The sequence below is a fragment of the Anopheles coluzzii genome, chromosome 2, assembly GCF_943734685.1.
Source record: "Anopheles coluzzii chromosome 2, AcolN3, whole genome shotgun sequence".
In the NCBI taxonomy this organism is placed as follows: domain Eukaryota; kingdom Metazoa; phylum Arthropoda; class Insecta; order Diptera; family Culicidae; genus Anopheles; species Anopheles coluzzii.
In genome coordinates, this window is record NC_064670.1 from 18,226,631 (window position 1) to 18,248,771 (window position 22,141).

A 22,141-nucleotide genomic window follows, 5' to 3' on the forward strand; every position below is an offset into this window, starting at 1 on the left:
AGGATGTTCGGTTTTGAACTAGCTTTACTCTTCATTAGTGTTTTTTGCTTCAGTACTCGCTACAATTCTACGATATGTTGTCACATACTGAATGTCGGTCTCCACATCAAGCGCGGGGGTGCTGCTAGTGCTCGCTTCAACCCAGTCATTGTTGACCTTCCATCCAACTGGAAGCCTCTACTATCACATCTCCACGCTACCGTACTGCTCCCCCCATATCACTTCAACCATACGCAAATAGGTGCGCTGTGAGAAGCTGTGAGCAGCAATCACTAACTCATACCGACGATTCAGGAATTAGCATCTGAATTTAACCCATCACCAATTGGTACGGTAGCCCACCAACCACCAACCCACGTGTGGAGACCGACTGGATGCGACAACTGTTTTGCAAAGACATCATTATATTTAAAATAAAGTAAACAGAAACAAATATGTTTGAATGTTGCTAATGCTTCCGCATTCCCATGTTATCGTGCATCGTTTAGTATCTTTCGTACCATGAGGTTGATTTTCTTATTCACAATCATTTGTCTTTCGCCGTTCATCGGGCCAGTGGGCGGTCACTGAATATGTGATAGACGTGTGCAGGGCCAAATATCCGTTAAGATACAGACTTTAGCCGGTTTGTCTTATATTCTTCTCTTCTATTTGGCGTAACGTCCTACGCGGACATGCCGGCCTATACAGGCTTTCGAGACTTTAGTCAGTACCACGTAGCCGGATAGTCAATCCTTGCTACGGGGGGACGGTCCGGTCCATTCTGGGCTTGAACCCATGACGGGCATATTATTGAGTCGTTCGAGTTGACGACTGTACCACGGGACCGTCCCACTTGTCTTCGGTCCCGCTCTACGTGCAAAGAACGAGTGTAGGAAAACGAATGAACCATGGCAGCTTTGCCTGCTTGATGCGGTGGCTTTGCTAGAGAACGAAGAACGATTTCACCCTTTATCCCTAGTCGCTTTCCTCAAATCCTGCAAAGGAATGGGCAAGCGAATAGACCATGGCTGCTTTGCCGGCTTGACGCGGTGGCTTAGCTTTTAACCCTAGAGAACTAGAGAACGAACGAATTCACTCTTTATCCCTAGTCGCTTTCCTCAATCCTGCAAAGGAATGGGCAAGCGAATGGACCATGGCAGTTTTGCCGGCTTGACGCGGTGGCTTAGCCTTTTACCCAGTCAACTAGAGAACGAACGAATTCACTCTTTATCCCTAGTCGCTTTCCTCAATACTGCAAAGGAATGGGCAAGCGAATGGACCATGGCAGTTTTGCCGGCTTGACGCGGTGGCTTAGCTGGTTACCCAGTCAACTAGAGAACGAATGATTTCACCCTTTATCCCTAGTCGCTTTGCTCAAATCCTCCGCACGAACCTCTTTACTTTCCATCTGTAGCAGCTGCTCAATCCTGTTCTCGTTTCGTTGTATCCTTGATTTACTCTCTTCCCATTCTGCTGTCTATTCAACTGTCATATCTTCTATTTAGAGCACAACAATGTACGACGGAGAAAAGGAAAAGCGTTTAACCTTTCCGTGACATTGCGTTCCCCAATTCGTCAATCGCTCTAGGCGTGACGGAATAATCTTAATGTAAATTTGCTTTCGCAGCATTGTGAGGAGAATTATATTCGGTCGTCCCCGGCCGTGTGTATGCGTACCACCCCGGCCGGGGAGCTAAGCTATCGACGAGCTTCTTAAAACTAAAACTAAAACGTAATCGAACCAACAGGTGTAAGTAGCCACGATCCTATTTTCCATTTTTTTTTCGTTGGTCGATTTGTTTGTTTGTTTGTTTGTTTGTTTGTTTGTTTGTGCTTCGGGTTAAGCCACAGCAACAAGTTAAGCGAACAATAAGTGAATGGTATATACAATACAAGCAAAGCACATCCTTCCCCGTCCACTAAGGCTGAGCGCGATTTGCACGGAGTCGGTTTGTTCGAGCGGCCAACTTAGTCGGCCCTTGCGCTCCTTTGCCAACGTATTGCTGCTTTCATTGCCACCACCAAAAGGGTACTATTTACATGGGGCGTGTGGCGGCGACGGTTTGACGGTCCCCGCCGCACAGTTTTTGTTTTTCCTTTGCCGTCGTATGTCGTGCTTTATAAAAATAAATTATACCTCTAAAAGTGTATTTTCTCCCGCCCCATTCGGTTACGGTTCTATCATTTTCTCTCTCTCTCTCTCCCCGGGTTTGACTGCCGATTCGTTTGACGTGCACGTGCCCGTTTCGAAATGGGTGCGCTTGATCCTGCTGATCCGCGTGTCATCATCTCTGCACCTCTGCTGGCTGCTGCTGCTGCTGCTGCTGCTGGTGGTGGTGTTGATGGTGATGGGTTGCGGCTAGCCGTTAGGACGTTGTGGGGCGCGATGGTTCGCCCTCCTTCACGCTGCTGGCCAGTGGCTGCACATTTGGGTTTATCGCTACCGAGGATCTGTTGGCGCGGGAAGGGAAAGCACAATCGTTAGCATAACGGGTTGAAATGCACGACCGATAGGGAAAAACAACAAGCCCTTACCTGTTGTGTCGCATATGGCTTTTGACTAGATCGTTGGTGACCAGGGCCGACATCAGGCTCAGCTCGCCGGCCATCACGATGGCACAGATGATGCGGGCGAGCTGTTTCGCGTTCTCGGCCGGCTGGGTCGGGTGGGCCCCGCGCACCCCGAGCATGTTGAGGCAGGCGCTCTGGCCGGGCAGCCCGGTGCCGCCGCCGAGCGTGCCGACCTCGAGCGAGGGCATCGAGCAGGTGATGTACAGATCCTCGCCCGTCTCGCCGCACAGCTCCATGTTGGTCGAGCAGTTGCTGCTCGTCACGTTCTGGGCCGGGTCCTGGCCGCAGGCGATAAACACGGCCGTCACCATGTTGGCCGCGTGCGCATTGTTACCCCCGATGCTGCCCGCCACCGCCGAGCCGGTCCAGTTCTTCAGCTTGTTGCACTGCACCAGCGTGCGGGCGTTCGTCTTCAGTATCGAGGCGAGGCTGGCCGCCGGAATGACCGTCTCGCAGACGACCCGCTTGCCCCGGCCCATGATCCAGTTGATCGCGGCCGGCTTCTTGTCCGAGCATACGTTGCCGCTGAGCGACACGACGGCCATGTCGGGGAAGGCGGCCTGCAGCTCGCGCAGCGCCCGCTCCGTCCCCTTCGACAGCATGTTCATGCCCATCGCGTCCCCGGTGGAGGCGCGGAAGCGCACGTACAGCACCGGGCCGTCGATGGCGACGTGCAGGTCGCGCAGCCGAGCGTACCGGCTGGTCGAGTCGAACGCGTGCTTGATGCGCTTGAAGTTGTCCTCCGCCTCCATCCAGCGCTTGGCCTGGGCCGCCCGCAGCACGTTCGGGAAGCGGACGCACGGGGCGCGCGTCATGCCGACGTCCTCGCAGAAGCTGGTGACGCCGCGCACGGACAGCGCCTTGCAGCCCCGGTTCGTGCTGGCCACCAGCGCGCCCTCGGTCGTCGCCATCGGCACGAAGTAGCGCTTGCCGTCGAGCAGCAGCGGTCCCGCATACCCGACCGGGATCGGCACGTACCCGATCACGTTCTCGCAGCACGTGTTCATCACCTTCGTGTAGTCGTAGTTCTGGAACGGCAGATCCTTCAGCAGCCCCGGGCTGAGGCCCGCATTCTTCAGCACGATGTTGCGCCGCAACCGGACCCCCCGCTCCGCGTCCCCGATCACCGATTCGATCTTGTACAGCGGGCAGAGGGCGGCCCGCTCGCGCACGATCAGCTCCAGCTCCGCGTCCGTCAGATGCTTGCCGTGCCCGTCCGCCTCCAGCACCTGGACGCATTCTGCCAGCGGGCGCGGTTCCGCTTCCTCGATCTTCTCCTCCTCCTCCTCGCTGCCGAGCAGATAGTCGTCCGCGGCTCCGTCACCGATCAGCTCCACCGTGCCGCTCTGCTCCACGAGCGTGTGCCTGCGCGGCCTGCGCCCGTGCCAGCCCTTGCCGATCAGGCTCAGCTCGCTCTGGGTCGCCTTTTCCTCGCACACGGTGACCGCCTCGCTCAGGCTGAAGGTGACGGGCGGCGACGGTGCGACGATGGGAGCGCTTGGCGCCGCCTGGGTCTGGTGCGTGCTTTCCCGGCGGGTAGCAGCCTGCGCCGCCTGCTCATGCGCGACCGACTGTATCAGCTGGTACCGATCGAACAGGATGAACTTGAGGCTGAGCGTGATGATCAGTATGTAGGTGAAGATCTGCTCCAGGCTGAACGAGAGCCAACTGGAAGGGGGAGGCGCAAGAAGAGTGTAACGTTAGAGTGTGCGGCAACAAGTGATGGTGTGTCTTCTACGTGTTAGTACATTTTTGAAAACTTTCAATATGATTGAATAATTGAAAGGCAAAGAAATGTGTACAGAAACATGATGGAGGCGCATGGTAGTTTATAGAAAAGTATTATTAACTACAACAAAATTTTATCAATCTACAGCCGATAGCAAAACCGATGTGATGAAATAATGAAGCAATGTAATAATGTACTGTAAATAATGAAATGAAAAAGCAGAACTACTTCAACAAACATAAAGTAAACACTCTCAACCAAACACGCCCGTTATGGCACATTGGAATATTGCACCATGCGATCAGTCGGAATAAAACAGAGAAAAAGATGGGAACGAAAACATCCTAAATCAAACAAAAAAAAAAAAAAACAAGTTGTCACCAAACCAGCGGACCAGCGCAAAACCGTGTGGCGAAATAAAAACTATGTCAAGATCATCGCCGATCTTTACGCGTTTTGCCGTGTGTGAGATGGAGGAGCGGCCGTTTGCAAAAAAAAGAAAGAAAGAAAACAAAACAAAAACCAAAACATAACAAAAAAACACACACGACGCCACAAAAGCGACACCAATAACGTAACAATAAATTTCCATTCCGCGCGAGAGCGCGAGGAAGGCGAAATGTGAGACTTTAATCGTGTTGTTTTCTTTCTTTTTTCTTTGCAAAACAGCATGTGTGCATGTGTCTCCCGAGAAGAAACAGCTGGTTCGAAGAAACGTTTGGAAGAAAAAAAAAAACAAATGAAAACCATGCAACAAAAGCTAGAACTGGGCCACGGAAAGATTAATATGTTTCGTTACGTTACACACACGCCCCCACCTTTCTGGTTATTTTGGTGTGTTTCATATTTTTCATCGGAACATTACAAGCAATACACACACACACGCACGCACACACCGAGACGAAACCACTTACTGCATAATCAGCTCCGAGATTACGACCGTATCGGTCTTGTTCAGGGCGGCCAGATGCTCGTGGGTCTGGGCGGCAATGATCTGTTCCGCCGCGTCCGACTCCTTGTCCGGGGTGGGGAACCGGCTCAGCACGTGCACCACGAACAGCCCGCTGGACATGATCAGCTTGACGCGCTGGGCCACCGGGTTCGGCTTGCTGTCCTCCTGCATTACCAGCGCGCGGATCAGATTCTCGCGCCCGTTGCGCTGGCCCCGGTTGTCCCCGCCGTTGTGCGTCAGCTCGAGTATCAGCGACAGGCAGGCCGGGTAGAAGGTCATGAAGACGATGTAGTTGACCAGCGCGGACAGCACGGCGAAGCCGCTGAGCAGCTCGAGCCGCTGCACCCCCGACAGCGTACCGACGCCGATCACGAGCGTTTCGACCAGCGTGTCGAGCGTGAGGGCCGGCCCGAGCACCTCCATGCCGTGGGCAATGTTTTTCGTCACCTCCGACTGGCTGGCACCGCACAGCGCCAGCTGGGCCAGTATGCCAGCCTTGGACAGGTCGACCAGCAGCAGGAAAAGGAACAGTGCGTCTCTGCAAAAGGGGAAAGAAAAAGGTCAACGGGCGGGCAAATTGAGGCGGGGCGAGCGACACAACAGCACGCACAGCATAATTGATGATTGCAGTACACGCCGAAGAGAGGTTCAAGCACTAACACACATATACACATACTTCCGAACTGCCCGATCGAACACGTACAACACAAAAAAACAACCCCCAATGCTCCTAATGTGAAGGGGAAAGGCAACCAAAAACAGCAACGACGAACAAAAAAAAACCCGCGATGCCAACAACCCGTAGATTGCCGGAGTACAACAACCAAACAAAACAAACAAAAAAATGGTGTCTCCTTCAAGATCATTCACAGCGCACAGTGTCGGAGCACACTACATCCGTTCCGAATTGTGTATTGGTCGCCACCGCGAAGGTTTATCTATGCCGGAGCCTATTATTAAACATGCAAGCAATTGGCGAAGGTTGTAACGGGTTTGGAGATTTGGTTTGACCATCTCGGCCGGTACGGCCCATCATCCGTGACACCCGTGTGTCACCCCCCCTGCAGCGTCGTACCGAGTAAGTGGGTGCATTAACTTCAATGTTAAATGCTCGTGATGGTGGCGATGGTGCTGCTGCTGCTGCTGCTGCTGCTTCTGCTTCCATTGAACGCGATCGTGTGTCAAGGTTTTGATTTGATTAAGTGTGATCTTTCCTGTTGAGCGACTAATTTCTTGAGCAGGTTTTTGTTGTTGTTGTTCTCCGGTGAACCTTTTGCCGCGGAGTTGAGCTTTTTTGATGCCGATCGTTTCCTGATTCGTTTCGTGAGGGCCGTGAGCTTGCACGCGAACACTTTATGGGTAGTAATGGAATAGAATTTACTCCTTCTCTGGAGCACCATCGTATCGCATGCCGGAGTAATTAGCTGGCTTTAATTATTAACCATTTTTATTCTGAAGAAAAAGAACATCTCCCTACAGCAGGTGTCATGACAATTAGTGAGAAATAGTTTTTTTTAATGCTACATTCATTAATTATAGTTAAATCGGCACAAGAACAAAACAAAAGCACCATAAATCGGTAGTTGAACTCTCGATTAGGGTAATTAGGAGATACTTTTACGTCATACGATCACACACACACGCAGTGAGATCGCTTTTAAGAAGATGTTTTTAACGCCAACAGGGATAGAAATCACCCCCCTCTCGGCTCTACCAATACTATCGGACCGATCTCTGAACGATGTTGTTCGACCACCATTCTTCTTCTTACACCACCAACGCCAACAACGTGCACTTCCGCGTGCATTGGCATTGTTGTTTGTCCGCCGAACCGAAATCCACAAAAACGGCGCATTTGCATACGACAAAAAAGGCCCAATTTTTCAACCACCCAGTTGCTTATCTGTGCTTTACCCTTTCTACACTACGTGCACTCCCTCTATCGCAACACCATCTCGTGCCATTGTTGCTACGGGGTTGTTGGGGAGTGGGCAAGTTTGGAAGGCTGGGGGAGCAGTGGCATGCATGCAGAAGAAAGGGCTGGTGTACGCGTGTTACGGTGGTGTTACTGACGCGTGTTACTTACTTCAGATCGGCAAGTTGACAGCCCAGGAAGTTTAGGACGGTCGACGAAAAGATGAAACTGGAGAACATGGTGAACAGCCCGGCGATACCTGAAAAGAAGTACAAAAAGGGGAGAGAAAGAGAGAGAGAGAGAGAGAGAGAGAGAGAGAGAGAAAACAACAACAGAATTAATAAACAGCATCTTCATTAGTGTTGAAATCGTATCCCACTCTCGGCTGTTCTCAACCGATTCTCATGCAAAGTGACCGGAAGTTGTACCTATGCCTGTCACACACAGATGGAAATGTTGGAACATTCAATGTGAAAGGTTAAACCTATGCTCCCTCTTCCTGTGTATTATTGAGCCCGCAAAACGATACGACCCGAAAGCGACGAAGGACGACGTTTCTGCAAGCAAACGCTACATTCGTATTCGCGCACAATGACCGCAGCCACGACGTCGCTCGGTGCCGCGGTGCGTTGTATGTTTGCTAATTGAACAGCTTCGGCGAGCGGGTTCTTCCGGAATTATGAGCGTTTCAAGTGAAGGCAAAAAAAGGCCCCCGCGAGAAACCACACCATCACAACAAACCACAGGGGGATGATCGTGACCAACCGTGATCAATGTATCGATTCTTGCGCCACACCACATAGGCCGAACTCGCGCACCCAAATGATACGCACACGGGCACACCGGTACGGTGCGCTCAAGGTTAGCAAATTCCCGTACAAAACTGTGCCCGTCTTTTTCTTTTTCTTTCGTTTTTTTGGCAACATCTTGCTCCAAGGTAACGTCGCCAAACGGCGCCAAACACCATGTAGGCGCGCGATTAGCCAATTCGAGCAGGTCGAGCGTACAAGATCAACACACCCGTGCTACCCCGTGTGGGTAACGGTTTCCTCAAGGGATGGAAAAACGCATCGACCGACCGTGGTGGTGGTGGTGTTGTGCACGGGATCGATTTTCACGGTCACATCCATCACGGCCAAACAATCCCTGGCCTTTCCCCACCGGTACGGGGCGGACAAAAGGGGGGGAAAGTTACTCGCCAACAGATCTGTCCAGGTGAAGCTGGCCAGCGCGCGAAATCGATTCGGAGCGATCGGTAGCCGGACAAGCGGGGAAAACTAACGCGCAGTAAACAGGCAGGCAAAGTGTGGCGTACGATTGCCTCTTTTGTGCTACACCACACTCGTGCGCACATTATGTTCTCTGTGCATGGGGATGTTATGCAAATGACGGCCAGCCGGCTAACGTGCATGTATAACTGTAGCTGCACCTCTGTTCTCATCCATATGCAGCAGAGATTTGCTGACGAACCTCATGCTGATGTCCCGGAATGGAATGAGCTGATGATTTATTGCCTTGACACGTTACGATTGTCTTTATGATCAGCATTTACTTTTTTTTATATTATTTACAGTTATTTGAAGTGAATTGTTAACGATTGACTGTTGACTACGTTTGACTTTCTTCTAGAACGCATCCCAACAGGATTTTCCAGGGGTTCTCATAGTTGTGGGACACTTCCTCGACGCTTATTCATGGAAAGTGAGCTTCATATGTCGGAATTTGGACTGTATGGCACCCTTTTTTGGACAGACTCGTTGGAAATTCCTGTTAGTTTTGTCAAACAAGGGTTCAATTCCCATTACATTGAGCCCATTTCATGTAAGAAAGATGCAATAAAGTGCTCCACAGCTATGAGAACTCCTGGAAAATCCTGTAACGAATTAAAGTCATCACTCCGTCCAACAAATCATATTAGTTCGTTTTCCTAGCGAATTTGTAATTTTAAATTGAAATGAACTCCATTTAAACGTAACTGGAATTAGTTCTGCAATTTACAAATAACTGATTTAACAAGACATTAGAACTGAGTTATTTTGCCTCATCCACACATCCTTACTATACTAATGGAGAGCTGAAAGAGGTCCAAATCATAACTTTACAGTGAAGGACGTATTGCCGGACGTATCATTTACGAGTTTATGCATGATCATATCTGATTCAAAACTCCTGTTTTATTTGCAATCATAAATAAGCGTTAGCGAATAATGTTTTAGGAAATAAAAAAATGGATTATTGCATTTTTTTCCCTTTTTTGCGTGAAATATCTGAGAAATTTATAACGTAACAATACTATGTTTGCAATGTTCCTTTCTAACACGAAAAATGAGAACATGCATCCATGGTCCTTTCTAATACGAAAAATAGGAGCATGCATCCATGTGCCTTTGAACTCGGATTTGATTTCTTCTATTGGTAACCTAAACAATAAACATTCAAAGGTGAAATATTATACAAGTTCGTGAATGGTCCTGCACAGCTTTCCATACACATACATCAACGCATACAGTAAATGTGTACCGGGCACATATAATTTCAAGCACATTTCAACCCAACCTTCTCCTGTTTGCTACGAACAGTGCAAATAAAACAAACAGACAAAGGCTCCCGTTTGAAACCACTCTCACCCGCTGGCAGAGTACGTATAAGCAAGCGCTCGGTTTATCGCGCTCGGTTTATCGCACTAAAGTCACGCCAAAGTCGCGCGTAACACAGCAGATGGGGCGCGCGCATACACATTTCGCTTTTCAAAAAACGCTTTTAAGGAAATATCGCTGCTTCGGCGGAATCCGGAAGATCCCACAAGCGTACGCGCACTGCAGCACACAGGGCCGTGAGGCGTGTTAGACCACGCCAAAAGCAACGGTCCACGCGCTTGTCATCGTACCTATCCATGCGCTAATGGCGTGGCCTTCGTTGCGCTTATTTGTATGTGTGCTGCGCGCAGCGTTGTCCAATTGCGAGAGAGCCGCACGACATGGCGGCACGGCACCCAACCACCGCGTGGAGCGCCAACCCGGGAAGAAATCATGGGGACCTCTCCACCCCATATCATGACGGTGGCTCGCCCTCTTTCCTTCCTCTCCCGCTGTTGGAGCCTCCAGTAACATATTCCGAAAGTGGCCAAAAAATGTAGCGAGGGAGGGCAATGCGCAGCAACGCAACGCAATATAGAAAACAAACCTTCTTCCCCCCTTCCCCGCCACACACTTGCACATCGACAACATCGACCATCAGGCCCGTCAGGTTTGGTGGAATGTGGCCGATGTGCGTGTACGACGACGGCGACGCCGCTGCCGCCTGTGCATGTGCTGCGGGTGGTGTTCGCCGCGGTTGGTTACTTTCTCCGCAAATACTCGTTTTTCGGACGCTCCGGTGCGGTGGTGCTGTGGGGTGAAGAAATTTTGCAAACAAAGTGAGAGAGAAAGAGAGAGAGAGAGTGAAGGAGTGTGAGTGTTGAGAAAAAGAGAGTGAGAGAATGAAAAAAAACCTACACCCTTTACACTGCCGCGCAACAAAATGGGTGCGATCCTTGCGCTTGGCGTCCGGTCATGCGTGCACTTTGTATGCCTGTGCCCGACCCGACCCGCACCAAAGCCCGTTTGGATTTGCAGTTACACTGTACGCCAACGAAGCGCTCCCCAATATTAGAGCTGGCTGCCCATTGTTGCTTAGTTATGTAGCATTTTATCAGCCTCAGCCCATTAACTGCAGCTCAAAAGCGGCTTGTCACCTTGCGGGGAACGTTCGCTCGGCGCGGGGAACGTTCGCTCGGCGCGGTTGAATTTGTTGCGCTGTTTTTGCGCACCGTCCGGTCCCACGCCGCCAGCGAGATGATCGATGATTGTTATCAACAACGGTTTAGCGGCACTTTACCACAGCGACAACACCGTGAACAGAGTCCCGATGTCATCGGCAAGATGACGATCCTCCGATTTTAGGGGCCACCCCCTCCCCGTTCTCTTGTCCGTGTCTGTTTGCTTACGCAATGTTGTTTTGTGGCGTGCACGCGGACCCCCTTGCGGACCCCCTAGGAGCTATCAGTATAAACGCTGTTTTGCCTCCGCTTCGTTCGCTAATGCGCGTCAGCAGACCGTGACAAATGCAAGCGCGCGCGAGCGCGCTTCAGATTGCAGTGGAAAAATTTCCCTTTCGTTATATAGCGGCAAACAAGGCGAGCAAACGAAGTGCAGCAAACGAGCATAGCGTATGAGGTGAGATAGAGCTCTAGCGTATAGGGCCGGTCGTTTGATCAGTGGCTGATTGGGACGTGGTTTTTAAAGCGATGAGTCGTGAGGCAATTTGGGACGACGTGAGGCTCTTAAATCAGTGTAAAACGATTCATTTAACAATTCACTTGCAGCAGGTTATGTGTTAATTGCCAAGCAATGGAAAACGAAATGCTTTTGTTCTTGTTTGAGCGTGAAAAAAAGCGCATACAGTGTGATCAACACTGATGGTAGAACTAATGCGATTTAAACAGATGAAGATTTTAGTAGTAAAATAAATCGTTTAAAATTTTAAACGAAAATTAGATCGTCTAATGTTAGTAAAAATTGATATAAATTGATTTAAATAGCAACTCTCATACTAAAATATTTATTTTATGGTCTTGCAAAACGACTTCCACGATCTTGAATTAGTTAATGGTTATAGAACATGATATTTACTTGAAAAAATCCATTTTTGGTCATTACAACTCGTAGTTACCGTGAGATAATTTACAGTTATATCTGGCAACTGACAACGAATGTTTCCTCCTTCCTCTATACGAGATGAATGAACAAATCGATACAGTCATACGAACGAACACCACGACTACGACGCGATCCGAGCTGTAACTAGCACGGCGAGATCGCTTTCGTGTGACACGGAATGTCAATGTCGTGTCGACTGATCGACGGCCGCCCACCATAACCGAAACGCTGATCATCGAAACTGCCACCACCACCAGCCTAGACGCCTCACCCCAGCCGCGTCATTAGCGTGGTGAAAGCGTCCGAAAAAGATGATCCAGCACAGCGATCGGAGCTGCGCAAAACATACGCGGTAGAGCAGAGGAAAAAAAGGCAAACAAATCAGGCATCCCATCCAGTCAATTCGAACCGGAAGTCCGGAATTTGAGGTTAAATTCGCTCGTCCAACTCATTAGCGCTCTCTACGACCCGGTTTCTGCTTCGTTTGTGTGTGTGCGCCGATTGAACTTTTGTTTTTCATTTGGATGTATATTAATTTTAATAAACCCTCCAATGACCCCAAAATGAAGCGTGTTTCGGTGCCACAAACCAGTGCGATCCTGACACACACACACACACGCGGACAATAGATACATAGGTTGTTTCCGCGCCGGATCGGATATGGTGGCCAGTAGCGAAGCGTGGTGCGTTTGATTGTGCGTTTAAAACATTGGAAAGGTGCCAGCGCACAGCCTCTGAGCGGATCTAGCCGAGCGGCAGAGCCTAATGCGCTACGCTACGCGCTAGTGTGCGTGTGATGCGGCGTGGCCCCATATCTAAAGTGGGTCAGTGATCGTTCGGTGCAACCCGGCATATTGTAAGCGGGCCGGGTGGGGAGAAGAAGGTTTGGTGGTCACCAACGATCGATCGAGCGGCGATCGTGACCGAATGGATCATTCTTGTATTTTTATTTTTTGCATCTTTCTCTCTTTCTCTCTCTTGTGTCGATCTCGTAACCACTCACGTGCAAAGGTTGCAAAGGTACGCGCGTACATGTCACACCAACACTAGAGTAGCCAACATCCTAACTCAGCTTGAGAAAAAAAAAATAAAATCGACCGCTGCATAGTTGCTTGACCTTGTTTTATGGTCGCTCGTAAAAACGTCTCTTTTCACGTGTGCAGCTCACCACATGCACCGCTTGATGTTAAACCGTGCCGCAAACTCTGCGCACACCGACACAGAGAGTCAGGAAGATATGATATGTTGCCGTCCCTTCATTATTATTGACAACATAATTGAAGCGTTTAAACGGTTTGCTTTACTTAATGAGAGCAACTTATTTTACGACCCTGCCCAACGCTTTACTGTTAGACTTTAACGACACGGTTTTACATTGATCCACTGATTTAAATATTGATCGCAGGATACATTTAATTACCACAACACGAAAAGGGTGCAATGACGCAATACAGCTAAATTATTACTTCGACTCATTTTGGGACGGGTTCTTCTTCAACATTCTCACCAAACAGGCAACGCGCATTCTATTACCAATCAGCCAGCTATTGGTTCACCTGGGCCCTGGTGGCATAAAATTTCGATCAGAAGATTTGTTTTTTCACCCTCAAAAACGTTTTGTGACGTCAGCACAAATAGTCCGCTTGGCAACTGCCGTTCCAAGTCTTTAAACCGGTTTATTCCAAACCCTCCCGCGTGCACAGCAGGCGCGCCCGCGCTCGTGTTTACGATATTCTAACGAAATCCAAGATCAATTATCATTTCTTTATGTTTTCGCCCCTCGCATCGTGACCACCGATGCCATAATGTGGTGACGATAATGTATGCACACAGAACATTATATAATACGACGTGGTGTAAATTTAATTGTTTGATTAGTTTCGCCGCAAAAGCCAGCTTCCCGCCAGCGAATGGACAAGAAGATTGGCCCGTGATTAAGCATAAATTAAGCAACGCACAGTTCTTGTGGCTAATGAGGACTACAAGACGCATCTTTGTCTACCAAAAATGGACTGTGTTTCTCTCCCATCCACACTGCTCACGGTCGAAAATGTCTCCAAACGGGGTCTGTTCACGCCGTCGCACACGGCTGATGACGAAAGCAAACCACACAGCTGACGACTTCAACGATACCGTCGACGCGAAACGCAATCACCAAATGTACGTACGCACCACTTTATATGAGCAATTCAAACGTGCACGCACACACAGAGACGCGTACACGTTTTCGATCATTTTATTCCCCATCCGCGTTCGGGCAATTAAAACGGGCGTTAGATTTCACTTTTTTACGACACCGCCCACCGACCATCCTGCAAAACCCCATCCCGCCATCCATTGGAAGTATGACATAAGCCGCACCACAACAACCCCCGCCGCAGAGCAGAGCAGAGCATATCAATTGAGCAAATAGTGGAGCAATTAAAATTGGATACTTTAGCCCGTTTTCTTTGGCTTTTCTTTTGCTTTTCTTTTTTCTGCGGTACCACTCGTACCAGTATTGCACACCGTAGTTGCATCCATCATCTTCGCCAGAGGTATCTTCATCGGTTTTCAGGTGGCGCGCGATCAGATCAGCGACGTTCCAACAGAAAGAGTAAACGGCGGTGTCATTAGTGACGTCACCGTGCAGTGGCATCGGGGCAGCACACATGATGTGGTTGCGAAACCGGGAGAGTTCGCGCTGCCTCGACGTGAAGAAGCCACGCGAACGCATGCCTCGAGGATGGTTCGTGTGGCCATTTGGATTGGCCGGATCGATTGGCCGGCTGTTGGATGAATTGGTCGGTAAAGCGACGAGGGAGTGTGTGCATGCATGCTTCAAATCCCGACGTGCTAGCCAGCGATAGAAAACAAAACAAAAAAGGGCAAAGTGAATGGCACAATTTAGCCGGTTTGCATTTTTAGTGATTTTTGTTCAAAAACTTCAAGGAACACACAAGCCAACAGTGCCGCATTTCGAGCCGGTCAAACAATCAATCATCCAACGCCACCCACCCACCCAGTCACTGCCTGACTCACCCAGGATTGATGTAATGGATTTAAAGGTTTGCGTTTGTGTGTGTTTTTAAAGGAGTTTTTCTTTTTGTTTCGTTCCAAAACCGTGCGTGCTTTGCATTGGTCGGTGGTGAAGTGTAGTTATGCTACCAATTATGTAAAATATGCTTATGCACCGTGCTTGGGCGGTTGAGTCTGTCTGTGCGATGGGTTCGGTAATGAAAGGGAAATCAGAAATCGAGTTATCTGATCGAAAAAAAAACTCATAAAATGGTTACAATTGATACCTTTGACGGGACCACCTTATTGCTTTGGGGTCGGTTTTCTCTTTTGAATTCTTTCTTTCTTTTGCGCTTTTGTTCAACCCTATTTCCACGATCTGGGCTGATTCAGAATCTATGCAAATCGTGCTCAAAAATTTGCATTCCATTTGCGTCATTTAGCACCGCTACTGCCTGTGTCCGAATGCGTAGCTTAGGATTTAGCATGGCGATAAAAATTTAGTATGCGTATTTGCTTTTAAAGAAAATATGACAAACAAACCGATTGCTTAGAACGAAGCCAACCCATTCCCAGCACCCCAGATTCCTGTTAAGGTGAGCACAAACAACAGTGAAACCAACGTAAAAGCGATGTGATATTTACTATACTATTCCTTCCTAACAGCATCGATTTCTTTCCGCTGAACAAAGGCTAGCAAGGACTTCAGCGACAGGGTATATCATAAGATTAATTGCTTTCCACCTAGCAACATGTAAGCGAGAACTGTACTCGGTACAGTTTCCATCTGGAAAATCCCAGTTTCCTGTTCTTCCAGTTTCAGGACAACAACCTTTCACTGGCAGCTGGATCCCGCTCGCACTCTGCCAGAGTATGCAACGAATGCAGCTACACTGAAGACACATAACGAAAGGTCCTCACGTACAGGTTGAAAACGATTGTTTCTTTCTCCGTCTCTCCATAGAAGGCATTAAAAAAGAAAGCAAAACAACCATTATTAAGACACCCAGCAAGCCCCTTGGGTTGCATGCCGCGCCAGAACAAAACCGAACGGCATTGAACAGCGGCGATAAAGCGCAATCTTCGCCGTGCCTGGTTTGACGTCATTGGCACCACAGGTTCTCTGCAGAAAGGGGGGCTGGGAAAAACGGTGGGAAAATCCCCTTCCAAAAGTCACCAAGAAGCTGGCGATCGAACAGGTTGTGGCGTGTGATTTAGCGATGAGGGCTCGAAAGAGGCCTGTTACGTGCCCCCAAAGACCCCCCCCCTGGCCGAACAGGGTTGAGAAGGATCAGCAACTGTCCTTGAACCGCAGCCACATCACGCATCTTTCCCACCTCAACACCGATCGTGCAAGGGTTACGACGAGCTGGTTCTTAGCCGCAAATGCAAGATTTTATGCTTACGCAAATGGCATATTAATGTCGCTTCTTTTGTGCTGCGGGGATGCTCTCTCTATCTCTTTGTGTGACGCACGCGTGACACACGGAACTGGCAGGGATGTTTTGCCCACCGAATGCTGCGGTCGGGAGGTTGTGGAATTTGTGCAATGAAATAAATCTGCCCCGAACCAGCGTCTGTCGGTGGGTAAAAGGGCAACCATTCCTCTTTTTGTTTTCGTGAGCGTATGTGCTGCTTTTAATTGTGGACATCGACCACGAACCGGGCCTTCGCGCGTACTCCAATCTCGAAGATCACATGTATGTACAACGGGCGAGTAAGAGTAAAAATGGGTGTGGCACCGATTGCCAACAACAGTTTGCCGGCTGTTTGCACAACGTTCTTTGCAGAACCGAGTGTGATCATGATAATCGCGATCGCGCACCCTGCACGACCTGCAGCACTGCAGCATGCATCAACCGCGAGATTGCATCAAGAGGTCACCGGTTTCGTGAAGGTCGCACTGCTGCAGGTAGCACCGTCACCGTGCGTAATTTCAGCGCACCGCAAACCACTTCGCCACGCTTCGCACCCGATCCAGCAAGGGCTGGTGTGGAACTTCTTCCTGCGCGCCAAGCAGCAGCGAGGGGAGAGCGTGAACTTGATTGCCGGCGGAAGGCTGCGCCACGATATCGCGCCCGCCCCAGCGTTACTAATAGCGATGGCAAACGATTATGTGCCGCGCGGTCCGCTGCTATGTGGCTACCCTTGACTTCCTTCCACCGCATCGCGAACGATCGGGCCTGGGTAGGTCTCGGACATGGTGAGCAGGAAGAGGAGGGAAGGGGGGGAGGGGAAGGGGGCTGAACAAGACCAACAAACCGTTTGGTATGTCACACACCATATGCAAACGGAACGCCCCTTCGCGAAAACCAGGTGGACCGACTGGCTCAGTTAGGAAATCGAAGATTCGCACACGACCGAACGTGACGACGAAACCTTGGATCGATGCATTAGGATGAGGAGGGAGATGATGATGGGGCGACACCGTTAAGTGCCTACTAGAACCTCTTCGCGTGCAATCGACCACCGGAGATTGTCCACCCCATTATTTCACCATCTTAGGCGAGAGGGACACGGCGATGCTCCGTGGCGCGTGGTCACTGCCGTGCCGTGCCTGCTGGAATGAACTTTTTGAATCCTCAACACACCGTAACCGAGTGGGTCGATTATAAAGGGGTGTATTTTTAAAAGGCACACAGAGGCACACCGATCGATCCGACCGACACTCTTGAACCGGCAGCAAGTGGGATATCCCGTATTGATCAAGCAAATAAAGCAAAAAACTTGATCATGATCATGTTGATAATATACGCAATGAAGAGTTTTTTTTTGCTTGACATTAATTATTCATAATTGTCTGTACAAACACTCGCACATAAACGATATGAAGGGAGAGTAGAGCGTTAAAGGAAGGAGGAGTTTAATTTCAGCTTTGATCAAACTCATAACATAAACCTCAAATACGGTCTTGAACGCACGCCGGACCGGTCGCTAGCCCAATTGTTTACTACTACACTAACGGATAGACGACTTGATGATTGGTTAAGTCACAATTTTAATCTGAAGCTTAATACAAACATGACCAAAACATGACCTTCTTAAGCCTTTTGATCAATTTTCTAAATTTATGATTCACACACCTCCCTGAGATAGACTGCGAATGTAAAATCTATATAAAATATTGCAGGACCCTTTAAAAAAACACCCCATCGCACCAATCAAACAAGATTGAAACCTTGACCGTTTTTGTTCGAGCCCAAGCGCTTGGACCGTTTAGCGTCCACATGGTTTGGGTGGCCGCGAAAGTTTGTTTTCTTTCAACGCCCCAACGCGTGTGTGTGTGTAATCCATTTTCCCTCCGGTTGACCATAAAATTCGATCGAGATCGCGCTCAACGAGCGATTGCACACCATAAAAAAGCCACTGCGACCTAGCGTGGTCGTATGCGCTCTTCGCGCTCTTGCAAGAGGCAACAAACAAAAAAACCCACCCCAAAATCGAAAAACCCCGCCTGAAAGTGCTAAATACCCTCCTAACACCATAAGCAAACGGTACCACACACATACACACACACTCACACCGTTCAGTAACGGGGCCCGGGGGACTATTTCTTCTCTTCCTTCCTTCCTTCCATCAGGCACACCGTACACAACGGAACCGGCCACGAATATCACTCAGGCGCAGTGGAACGAACCTCAACCCGTGCTTCCTCCCCTTTCCCGGGTGAAGAGTTTACCAGCGCGGACCGGCACACAGTTACAGCAGCTTTCTTGTGGGCAAAATTTCGAGCCAACCACCCCGAGACCACACCTGGAAACAGTCGGCAGTGTTGATATTCCAATCTCGACGACGGCTCATGGAAATTAAATAAATTTTTAAATCGAGAGAAAATGCAACCGACCGAACCGAGTGAAACGAGCGTGGTGCTGCGGAAGAAGGTCAATGACGTGTCGTATTTGGTACGATCCGGAACCGGTGCGATGCCGTGATGGAAAAGAGAAAATTTTAATTCATCGGAAAAAAGGGGGCGAAATCGGGCCCGGGTGTGAGAAGGTCGCTGTGCCATTGAATTTGATTGCTAATCAACAAACCTGGCGCAAACGTTATGTATTGGAAACGTTTTGCTTGGGCTATGGAAACTTTAGGCAAAGATTACGACCACCCGGTTCCCAGCCGCGGTAAAGCGGAAGAGCTGTTTGTAGAGCGGCACAGCATGGCGCATCCAATTTAACCCAAGAATACTGCAAACTTAACCCCAGATGGGAGCGTGAGTAGTGCACACACACAAGCATACTTACCGAGCAGGTACCGCGATCCCATCCGCTGCAGATTGCACAGATGGTAGTAGACGTACAGGATGGCCGCACCGCGCACCACCATCATCAGAATGACGTCGATCATGTTCCGTTCCGTTTCCTCGCAGCGCGTCATCGCGCCGTAGCGCCAGCTGTAGCACAGCGGCTCGTCACCGGCCACCGGTGGCTGCTGCGGTGCATCGGCATTGCCCTTCTCGAGCGAAAGGATGCAGGCGGTAAACGTGACCAGGCCCACGATCACCTCCCACGGATGGGAGGCGCAGAACTCGCCGTGCGCACGAAAGAATCGTCCCAACCGCATCATTTGAAGCTGCTTGGTTTTTGTTTTATCGTTTGGATTCACACACGCGCACACAAACGGGCAGAGCAAGGAATGCAACGGGGGGGGGGGGGGGGGCCGTTCGATTCAAATCCTGTGTCCGGTGGCGTAAATCAACGTCACGCAAACGGAAAGGACGAAATGGGGCGTTTGCGCGCGCGCTATATGTTCACCTTCGTCGTTATCTCTCTCTCTCTTGTTTCACAATGTGCACTACCTCCTAAGGCAACCAGTATCCACACGCACAATTCATACACTCTCAACCAAAACACACCGACACGAAAAAACGGCAGCCTAGCTGGCTGGCGGGCTTGCTGGCTGGCTGCGAACAGGTCGCTCCTTCTGTGCGGAGCCGTCGGTTGGGGTGTAAAATTAGAAACTCATCTGCATGGCGCATCGGACTTTGGACTCCGGGCGTACGGACGAAACAGAAAAAAAACCGAAAACCCCTTACGCAGGCGAGCAGCATGCGCGCGCGACCATGCACCGGGAGCTGTGTTGAGCTTTGAACCGGAAATGGAAAAACTCGCACACACCAGACACTGCCCGCACACGCTGGTTTCGTCGCCTGCGAGTAACTTTCGCTCTTTCTCGGCTTTCTTCTCTCGCGTACGGCCACACACTTTCGGTCGGTCTGTCGCTAGACGGGGAACACTGTATTTTTTTCTTTCTCTTTTTGGGTGGTAGTAATGCGTGGTTTACATCCGGAATTGAAAACGAAAAAAAAACACACACACACTCACCAAAACGCAAAGTGCATTAACGCGAACCACGACCGAACACGATCACTGCATGCTGCGTACGTGCGTGCGTGCGTACCTGACACGGTTCGAGATACAAGACGTGAGAGACACCGTACCAGAGCACCCACCAACACTCCACTCTCGTACGCACACAGAGAGATAAAGCGAGAGAGACGCACACACACACACTCACGACGAAGGCCCGGCAACGGAGACAAACGTGGCCAACACACTTCTTCACCGTAGCACGGTTGCGATGAAACTGAGCCTGCGGTCGCGATAACTTTAGCCTTTCTGCCTTTTTCCGCTGGCGCAGAGATGATGCGACAGCAGTGTGCCGCCGTTACAGATATGGCGCTCTCTTCTCGCACAGATACCCTTCTCCTTCCCCGTTGCTCGCGCCGGTCCTGGGCTGGCCTTTCCAAGTGCGCGCGACGCGCGCGCACCTATACACACAGCCTAACCGACCGTTCCCCGCCCGTGGCCGAAGACGACCAATCGGAAGACGAGAAGGAATAGTGACGCGATACGCGCGGGGGGTGTATCGCACGATACCGGCTGATGGGCGAGAGGTGTGCGCGGAGACAATTGTTCGGTGCTCTAAAAATGGCGGTTTCGCTGGCTGCGTGCGGTTGGCGGTGCGCTTATCAGCCCTGGAGCGCCGTGTGTGGGTAGGGCCTATGGTATGGTAACAATAGCACTGCAACAGGATGGCTGAAAATAAAGGAAGCAAAGTATTTTTAGTATTTGTGCCTGTTGACATACCCCATCGGTATCGGATGTGGCATGAAAGAAAGGAATGGTTAAGGAGGTAAGGAGGAGTGGAGAACGAATGTGCAGGAAATAGTCTTTGTAAATGCGAAAATGCTTTCTTCACCGCACTGGACTGCCCCGGTTAGAAACCGGCGTCATGACGATGGCCACGTTTACAATCCAAACCAGGAAGTGTGTCACGTGAACATGCTAACGATCTCTTCATCTCACTTCCTTGCCGTGTTCTTGGCGTGTTCTCGCCTATCACAATTGCGCAAATTTACCATAACCACGTGCGCGTAATACAAAGCAAAAGACTGTACGATCGCGCATATGATCGATGACGGCGAGGTACACGCCAATTCCACTGAAGCAGTTTTTGAAAAGGCCGTGCCGAAGATTATTAGATAATACAACACACCGCACGGCTTAGGCGTACATTCATTGATGAATACGGTCTCAATCGAATGGACGGTTGGAAACAGCGAAGGGAGTGGACAACGGGGGCGAGAGGGACCAGCGTACAAGGCCAATACGAGGCCGACCACGAACGTCGCGCAGGCACGCATCCGTGTGTAGCACCCGGACGGCACCCGGACGGGGTGACGAGTGTGTTTAACTCATCTTAAATAAATGTGAGCTGCAGGATGGATGGCCCGTTGATGGTGGCTGGTGGCGGTTCAATCGCAGTTACACAGCGCACACCGGAGGTTGGTGTCACGGTGGTCTGGCAACCTTCGGCGCTGCGATTGGACCAATATTTGTTTGAAGTGTGCTGCCCATAATCGCGCACACACTCGCATGCGTTGCTATACGTTGTTGCGGAAGTTCGGGGCATCGGTGCTTCACTTGCACCTCCCTGAGTACGCGCAGTTTGTTCTTGCTTCTCCGTGGGGAGGATGATCGGGGTGGACACAAAGCGGTTTGCACACAGATCGGTTTTAGCAGCATGAGCGAGTGGGTCTTTTTTTAAGCGTTTTTAACAACCGCGTTTTTTTGTGTTTGGCCTCGAAATGTTGTCCGTTTTTCATAAAAAATAACTCCGTTTTTAAGGGGGAAGCGTAAAGGAAAAAAGAGTTGATCGTACTTGATCATGCTGTGCATCAATTGCTCTTGTGAATCTATCCCTATCACCTGATTCATGGCAATAATTAAAGATACCACAATGGGCGGTTGACTAACTGAGAGCGGACTCTAAACTGAAACCAAAATTTAAACAAATAA

General features: G+C 49.9%; 1 protein-coding gene across 2 annotated transcripts in view; it reads right to left on the minus strand.

Moving 5' to 3' along the window:
* Positions 1–6: 6 nt before the first annotated feature.
* The window catches only part of LOC120951773 (3-hydroxy-3-methylglutaryl-coenzyme A reductase), a 38,443-nt gene continuing 16,308 nt past the window's right edge, over positions 7–22,141 (minus strand). For both annotated transcript variants that reach the window (XM_040370675.2, XM_040370674.2), the window contains exons 2-6: positions 19,085–20,878; positions 7,321–7,408; positions 5,197–5,772; positions 2,518–4,221; positions 7–2,433 (exon numbers count right to left, since the gene is read on the minus strand). In XM_040370675.2, coding sequence (XP_040226609.2) covers positions 2,349–2,433; positions 2,518–4,221; positions 5,197–5,772; positions 7,321–7,408; positions 19,085–19,406 — 2,775 coding nt within the window. In that variant the 5' untranslated portion in view covers positions 19,407–20,878 and the 3' untranslated portion in view covers positions 7–2,348. The remainder of the gene's footprint in view (positions 2,434–2,517; positions 4,222–5,196; positions 5,773–7,320; positions 7,409–19,084; positions 20,879–22,141) is intronic.